The following is an 8833-nucleotide window of genomic DNA, read 5'->3' on the forward strand; positions in this document are numbered from 1 at the left end:
TTGCATAATCAAATTAGTGATTGTCTTCTTGTAAAATAGGTAACATATAACATATAAATATAGTATAAGTTAGTGATTCAAGTCCACACGTTTAATATGGTGGGCTATTTCTAAGGTCCACTATTTACAATTTTATTTCTAATCTTGTGCTAATAGTATCCGATAAAAAAGGCCCAACTTAGAAGAGATGTTCTTAAGCGAAAAAATTAAGAGAATTTTTATTCTCTTAGTAGTAAGAGAGATTTTCATTTGCATTCCAATTTTGATAGCAAAGGGGTGGTATGACCAATACCCACCCCCCTCCCTCTTGGGTATGACAAACCAATAAAATTTTTGTAAACAGACGTGAAGTATGAGTTTTGCTCATTTCAACCTATACCTCGCACTTGATTAATATTCTGTTGTTGACGCCTCTCCTACCCTTCCCTAGGCAGACAGCAAACGATAGTGAAAGGCTGAAAGCAATACAAATGATCAAAACCTGAAGAAAGAGCAAATTCAGAGCCTTACCCATACAAGACCCTCAAAGATATAGTTCACATACTTTTAGAATGTCTGAGGAACATCTGTACATACAGTTAACAACCTACGAAGTACTAAATACAAATGCTGGCATGGTTCGACCTCAGATAGATTACGCTAGTCTCGCCTTCATCACATCATTGATATTCATTCCACTCTCGCACATCATCCTTCAAACAAAAATCAATGAGGTTATGCATGCATGTTAAAAACACTTTCCATGCCAAAAACAGAAAAGGTAGCCAGAACTTTTCCGCACAAAATGAACATCAAACTATGGTAGTAAATAAGGGAGGAGATTGTGCAAGTTGTAAAGATCACCACAATTTGAGACGGTATCCCTTCTTCTAGCTCGACAACGAAATAAAGTCACAAAACTAACAGATCAAAACTGAAACCATTATCTCGTACTAGACGTGGGCAAGGACATAACAAGGTTCTGGTTCGGTTTTACTTGGACTGGTGTAAAATCGGGTGAGCCTAAATATCGTTCCCATTCAATTTTAATCCAGATTCGCTCGGGTACTCTACGAATTGCGAATCATTAAGGGCTGACTTATCCCATCCCTTACGGATACATATAAAACACGTTCTATAAGGGCGAATCACGAATAGGTAAGCACAAATTCATAGCGAATCCGGTAACTATAATATTCTACTTCGTCATGATCACACACCTTAATTTGTTTGTGCTACTACAGCTCGGGACTCAGGAACACATTCCAGCTAAATCTCATCAATGTCTAGCCAAAAAAATCTAGGAACTCGTAGCAGAGTCTATCTATCAGTAAAAGCAACAGTGGCGGTCATTGGGACAATATAATAGCACATCACAGATTCATCCAGCTTTAATAAAACCTTATCTCAAACGATTACGGCATCATGATTTTCGAGGCTATCGCAATGTCAATACAAGTTAAATTCTGGCAGAAGTAATGGCCTTGGGGTTGCGGCAAGTGCTCAGTAAGCTTGTAGCTACTTATCAATACACAGATGCCTTGGTCGTCAATTTTAGATGCGCAATTCTTCCAGCTAAGGAACGAGTCCTTCCAAAGGCCCAACATCATCCAGGTGTGTTTTGGCAAAATCAACATCGAGAAAGCTTTCAACAAATTTTGTGGCGTTTTAACAATGTTCAATCTTGAGAAGATGAGCTGTGTGGGCAAAGGCAGAAAGTGGCTGCATTTCTGGTTCTCTACACCTTGTTTCACGGTGCTTGTTGATGGGGAACCTCCCAATTTCTTTGCTAGCTCTAGAGGATCCCATCAAGGTGATTTACTTTCGCCTCTACGATTTATATTGGTTATGGAATAGCTGAATTCTTTTGAAAAGGAGCACATGGGTTTTTGAGATGTGTTTCGGTGTAACTTGAAGCGATGTCTAGCTTTAAAATTAATCTCTCAAAATGTGCTTATCCCTATTGGTAAGGTTTTATAACTTTATTACTTAGTCTCAGGGACCAGAGACTTGTAGCTTACTTGGATAGAGGAAGGGGAGGAAACGGAAAGGGAGGGAAAATATGAGTTCAAACACACTTCAATATCTTAAGCAGTAGCTACAATAAAAATCCAAAAACCAAGGGAAATTAAGGTTGCATTACCAAGGTTGTGCAGGGGTTGAGTCCACTTCAAGCACTATCTTGAGATTAGTGTTTTATCCGTGAGCGCAACTGATCTCTTGAGGCAAGCGGAACATGTATGGGAACACTTTTAGCTGTCAATTCTTTAGGAACCTTCACTTGAACTTTCATTTTCTCCGGTGCCTGATCATGATCATAACTTTCATCTGGGTGTTCCCGGTCATTTGAATTGTTTGAGAGCGGTGTATGAGTCTTATTATCAAGTGGCCACTTCTCTTGCTCTATTTCAACAGATTTACCATGAACTTCATTTTCTAGATACACAGAAACTTTCTCAGGACAATGATTATCTGAGGGCACTGAAGCAGGAGTGGACCGTGCAAACGTCTTTTGATTACTCAGCTCTAGATCATGTAGTTTATCACTTTGGGAGTCTAACAAAGGTTTTGCTGGTTCGAGATTACGAGTGCTCCGCCGTCTCGCTTGAGTCTGATCCTTCAGATCAACTTGACCTTGTGCCGATAAAGCTTCTGGAGTAACATGCGATGCTTCTACAACATCCCCGTGTTTTGGATTATCTGTTAATCGGCTTGCTCCTTTCACAGGAGACTCTGCCCAACTATTGTTCCTTGGCTGACTGTTATGAGACACTGAATGATGATCACTTGCTTGTCCACACATCCCATCTTGCTCCTCGTAAGATAAGCTAGTGAGAGCTTCACCAACTTTGTCCCCTTGTTTCTGTATCTTGGCCACTCCTTTTTCCAATTCTTTATTTTGGTGCTGGGATTGCTGATGATTCCCTGATTCACACAGCTCAACTTCTTGCTGAGAATCTAAATTTAACGGAGATGCCAAAAGTTCCTCAGTTAATTTATCCTTTTTCTTGGATCGTCCTCGAGTAAGAGTTGCATTTTCAGTGGCTGCTTTTGATTTTCCAGGCCTCCGTCGCCCAACTTCTCCCAGCTGCTTGGTTTGCTTAAACAGCCTTTCTTGCTCATTCAGATGTGGTTCCAACAGAATAACTGTCTCTTTCTTGGTTGCTCTTCGTTTCCGAGTCCTCACTCCGCCATCTTGCTTCGATGAATTGTTTTTCTGTAGTGAACTTGATGGATCAGATGCTTCTTTTGTGGTTGATTTGTTTAAGTTTGGTGGTCTTCCACGACGTTTCTTCTGCTGACTGTTTTCCGCCTGTTCATTTAGCTGCTGTGAATGCTGATGAGAAGTATGTTCCAATAGCTGATTATGTGAATCTGACAAATAAGGTTTTTCTGGTGTTGCTTCTATTAGCACGAGAGGCCTCTCTTGACCATCTTTGTTTTGCTGCTCCCGATGTTGGTCACCTTCATGTTGACTTCCCACTTTATTGTCGATTGGATGTTCAAAAGGCTGACTGTATAATTCAACCCCATTTGACTTTGTCATCACGGGCCATTGATTCTCGGTCCTTTCTGAATCCTTTGTTCCACTTTCCTCTAAGAAACTTGATGATGACTTCCTGATAGTATCGTCCTCAACATTATCACAATATGGGTCTTGTGACCTAAGTTGCATAGATAATTGGTTCTCTGTTTTTTTTGACAAGGCTAATTTTTTCTCCACAGTCGGTGACACTTCCACAAAACTTTCTGAACTCGGTAGCTCTTTGGGAAATTCTGCACCTGCTTTTGCGCTTTGCATGTCATGCTTTTTCAGATTACCACACTTCTCATATACCTCACAAAGGGGTTCCTCATCCTCCATGAAAATCTTTTCAAGGTTGATAGGATGCGAACTCATTGGTTTTTCCAACTGCTTAACAGAACCATCTTTAAGAAGAGTTGGTCCCTTTAACTTGGGAGATTGCAGTTTCCGTTTAACCTGAGTATTGAGCATTGCGGGGGTGAAATACAAGCAAAACAAGAGGAAAAAAAGCAGCTGTAAGAGTAAAGCTCTAAGATCTCTAGCTACAATTACAAGAGTGTAGCTCATTATTTAATCTGGAGGGGCAGGGGAGGCCAGGAACGATGAGTAGGAGGTTAAGCAATTTAAGCATTTTATACCACAAACTTTCTTAATATCTTATGCAATCCCAATCTTTTTCTTAGACAAGCGGAAACTAATAGAGGTTCAAAACTTCAACCATACATTATACTGACCCCACGCCTAAAAGATTCCCGCTACATGGATATCTAAAATGAGGTATTGCAAACTTATAAGGACTGAATGAATAAAGCATAATAAGACGACAACTTATATTCAGTATTGTTGAAAACATGTACTCAAGGGATGATTCACGATTCAGTATTACTGACATGTATTCTAAGAATGATTCAGCTTACAGCAATCAAGCATTATGGTTTAATAACAAAGTCGAGACACAAAAATACTATCCGAAGTGAGCAATGCTATCTATGTTCTCTTTCAGACCTTCCACTAATAACTCAATCAAATATCATTCAATTTTGTTGTCTAAAAGTCAAACAAAAGGGAACATTATACATTGGAGCATTTTATTGCAATGTGAGAAGAGAACATTGAAGAGAATCTTAAAGAGAAGGTGGATAGCATTCCTTTACCAACATTACAATAGGTTTTAACACTTGGATCCTGACAGACATTAACAGGTCAGTAACATTATCACTACTGGAACAAAATATAATCCAGATTACAGCAATTTTAATAGACGGATCTGTGGAATCAGAATTGATATTTCGTCTATCCACTATATTCCAGAATTAATGATCCACGAGCAGAGTCGAAGAAGGAAGCAAATGAGGTCTTACTTAGTTGGGACATTTTTCTCATCCAATGACGACTTGAAATGAGGCTCGCATCAAGTAATGAAGCTAACTTAGGACGGGAATTAAGAAGCTTGGACAGCAAGGGGCTAAACCATATCAATCAGATCAACTAGCTAACACGGAATACTAGACTGTGTAGGAGCAGCTTTCCTAGTCCTAAACCGTGTTGGATTAGCTATTAGTTTATTTTACTGTTTTCGAATAAAATTAGGAAACTATGTATTTCCTGATCCTAGTTTTATTTAGCTTCTTCAAATCTGATTTTTAGTAGTTAATTATTAAATAAGTTTCCTAGTTAGTTTAGGAAGAATTAGATAGCTTAATTAGCAAGCTAAGGATTTAGAGTTATAGTCAGATTGATGACTTCAAGTAGGACTATAAATAAGGACCGGTTGTGGCCTTATTTTTCAGATTATGAGTTTTTAATAAAAGTTTACATATTGTGAGCTGTCAAATTAATCTTGCGAGGTTAGTTTTTATTTCTTTCCTTGAGAGGTGAGAGGTTGGAGTTATAGTAGATTGAGCTATAACCTTGCGAAGGTTAGAGCGAGATCTATAACCTAGTTGTGTGTTGTTTCGAGTTTCTTACGAGGAACCACCAGCAATTCACTCCATATCCTTTTAATTTCGTTATTTTCATACAATAAAAAACACCAAAATACGACAAATTCCGCTGCAACTCAATCACGAAATTCACGCTGATTCGGTCAGTCCAGATTCGTAATTAATTTTACATCAATTAACACCACAATGTAGTCACCTTCATCTTTCCTATTCCCCTATAAAGATTAGTACTTTTCTTTCTTAAAGGTCTTATTCAGACACTCAGTTTAGAGGGATTTTGCATAAATGCACAATAACAAGCGCAAGCAGACCAATCACCAATGCTATGTCATGCATCATGGTCATCAAAATATTACAAGCACAAATATTTATTTGCACAGTTCTGATGAGTAAGCTTTGCAACCCATCGCACCGTTTCAAAGTTCAAATCTTAGCAAGTTCATTACATTAGAAAAGTGATTAGAATTGAGTGAAAGCAATAAAGATAAAGAATAACCTATACCTCTACCAAAATCTAGCTCAGTATGTAATGAAAGTCATAAAAAAATGTCCCCTATGCCTTTTTATGGATATTCAGGTACGCTTAACGGCTTAAGTTTGTTAGTCAGCGAGATGGTGATGTAATCGTGATACTGTAGGCTGTAGCAGCAGGAAAATATTGCAGTTAACTAGAGGTAACTATCACCATTAAATCAAATTACATACTAGGAGTCTAGGATTGTTGATACCAATCTTTGTTTTTTTTAGTTATGTTGATACCAATCTGAATGAATAGTATATCCCATATTATATATAAGGGTTTTTTACATGCCATGAATGATAAAAAAACAGCTCAATTGGATATGTCGTCTGATGATTTCATCAACTAGCCAAGCCTTTTCCCTCTCTTCTCCTATAGCAACAACAACCAACCTCTTGCATCCAGATCTCTCTATAAATCATTTCGCAGCATTTCTAGAATTCTATGTCTAATTTGCCCAAAACACAGGTACCAAGATCGTGGCTGTTATACCGATAAGCAGTTATGCTGAGGCTGTGGACTTTTATAGTTACCATCCTAAGATGTCAATGTATGGAATTTGAGAATAATAGGAAGCCGCAAAGCAAAACCACTAATAACAGAAATATACCTATCTACTATACCAAAGTGTGCGCCAGTACCAGTACAGGCTATGCAGCTCTGCTTGACATTAATCAGTAACATAAGTGACTAACTGGATGTTAAAAATTTCTGGATTGATACCTTGGTTCTGCTACTTCTCTGCAAAGATAAATCGAAGGAAGCTGGCAATGGCTCTTGTCCTAGGCCTTCAGTTTTCTCCTGGGAAGGTTTTGACTTCTTCCTTGTGCGATACACTTCAGTTTTCTTTTTTGGTTGCTCAAGTACTACATTGTACAAACCACAGACAATAACGCGTTTTTCGCTGTTCAATAAAGAAATCGTTAGCTTTCCTGTGGCAAGATTCACTGAATTGTCCACGTAAGGCACAATCATGAGGTCACTAGCTGAAGGATTTGGTTCTGCTTCCTTCAAATCAGACTTTTCTATTGTGCCCCCAATAACATCATTCTCAATATTCGATACTGAAGCCAGGGGGTCCACTACGACAGGGGAAAGTATTAAATCACCCGTATAATTATCATGACGATCCCCAACCAAGTTAGCGTCAATGGCACTCTCGGAAGATACACACATCATATCACCGCCACGGCTGTCACCCAAATTCATCACTTGAGAAAGATCATAATCCACTTCGTGTACTTGCTTTTTCACTTCTTTGGAGCATACGATATCTACAATCCCACGATCCTCCTCAGGATTTCTAGGGTGAAGCTGCTCTAACTCGTTGCTTTCGCATTCAACATCTCCACCTTTGAGCAGTAACATCTCATTTACTGTCTCGACCAGGACCATCTCTTTACCACTCTCCTTGTCCCTATTCCCTTCTCCATCAACAATCATTTTCTCAAAATCCGTATCTTCTTCTTCATCAGATATATAACTACACCTCCGTCTCCTTTTCCTCCTCCCAAGTTTTTTAGAGTCGTCCTCCTGAATGCCAATCTGACTATCACTCAACTCAGTAACTTCATCTGGCGCTACATTTCCCTCCTCAACAACCTCATTCTCTTTGGTTTTACTAGACAGTTTTAGTTTCAAGAGTTTCCTCCTCAAACTTATATGCCTTTTTTTGCCCGGAACATTATAAGTCTTATCATCATCATGATCATCAAAAATAAGCTCGCCGCCTTGGCAAAGCTTATCCAAATGATGTTTCAAAATTCTGGTATGAGCCCATGGCAAACCCTGATAGTTTTTAAGTATGTACTCCGAAATCATCTTTTCAGTAGTCAAACTACGTTCCGCATCCAATTTCACAATTGATGTTTGTATCATCTACACATAATACATCCCCATCAATAATACATTAATACCAACAAGGTAAATACTCGCCTGTCTCAAACTCTCAATCATTTGTTTACCTTTGATTAAAAAAAAAAAAGGGGGTAAACAAATGATCGTGACCGAGGGAGTAAATAAGAAAACAAAAAAACATGAAAAATCAAAAGCATAAACATCCAACAACACTAATTGAAAAAAAAAAAGGAAGGGAGTAATTACCGCAGAATAAGGAGGATGAGTGGGAGTTTTTTCCGAGTCAGAGAAATTCCGAAGAAGAGTGTTTTGAAGGATGGGAAATTGAGAAAGATTGAAAGGGTAATTAGGGTTAGAATGAAGTAAATCAAGGAGAGTATTGTTAAGTTTATCCATAATTAGAGAGTGATTCATGTTGAGCATTGTTGAATGTTGTTGATTGGGTTTAGGTGGCGGCAAACCATGCATGGAACTCTCACTGAATTACTTCTTCTTATGCGACTGTCTTAATGCGGTGGCGACGAAACTGGATATCAGTCATATCACCACTTGTAAGCTACAACCTACAAGTCTACAACTACTCGGATCAACTCTCAAATTTTATATTCATGTGTCCAGGATCCCAACATGTCAAACCCGTCTCCAACTCGGAGTATGGGGAGCACGGACACTCCTCCTAACTAGCCGCCTCGTGTCCGATACCGTGTTGGACATTCGGACACCCGACACTCGTCGGACCCACGCCTAAACATGTTATAGTTTACACGAGGAATAAATTCTCAAATAAGATTGATTAGAAGATTTGTTTGGTGCGAAATTAGAATTAGTTATACTTAAGGTCGAATTTTACCTTCAGTTACCTAAATTTAGTATCAAATACATTAAATTTAGAATCAAATACATTACAATAATAAAATCATACGTTATTTATAACCATAAAATATTTTTTTTTGTTAAATTTAAATAGCGTGTCCCGTGTCCTAAATTTCATGGGATGTCGTATCACGT

At 38.5% G+C, this 8833-nt stretch overlaps 1 protein-coding gene across 1 annotated transcript; it reads right to left on the bottom strand.

Annotated features, from left to right (window-relative positions):
- Window positions 1–482: 482 nt before the first annotated feature.
- On the bottom strand, window positions 483–8452 carry LOC141623824 (uncharacterized). Its single transcript, XM_074439977.1, has 4 exons — window positions 8072–8452; window positions 6692–7846; window positions 2123–3961; window positions 483–692 (listed from the first exon to the last, which is right to left on the bottom strand). Exons 1-3 carry the CDS (start codon window positions 8291–8293, stop codon window positions 2168–2170), a joined length of 3171 nt encoding a protein of 1056 aa, XP_074296078.1. The 5' UTR covers window positions 8294–8452; the 3' UTR covers window positions 483–692; window positions 2123–2167.
- Between the last annotated feature and the right edge of the window lie 381 nt (window positions 8453–8833).

The sequence above is a fragment of the Silene latifolia genome, chromosome X, assembly GCF_048544455.1.
Source record: "Silene latifolia isolate original U9 population chromosome X, ASM4854445v1, whole genome shotgun sequence".
Lineage (NCBI taxonomy): Eukaryota > Viridiplantae > Streptophyta > Magnoliopsida > Caryophyllales > Caryophyllaceae > Silene > Silene latifolia.

Excerpts from the sequence above, each read along its gene's own strand:
- LOC141623824 (XM_074439977.1), bottom strand. The coding sequence starts at position 8,293 with ATGCATGGTTTGCCGCCACCTAAACCCAATCAACAACATTCAACAATG. Across the intron at positions 7,847-8,071 it reads CTCATCCTCCTTATTCTGCG|ATGATACAAACATCAATTGT; the intron begins GTAATTACTCCC and ends TATTATGTGTAG. Across the intron at positions 3,962-6,691 it reads AGAGAAGTAGCAGAACCAAG|GTTAAACGGAAACTGCAATC; the intron begins GTATCAATCCAG and ends CTCAATACTCAG.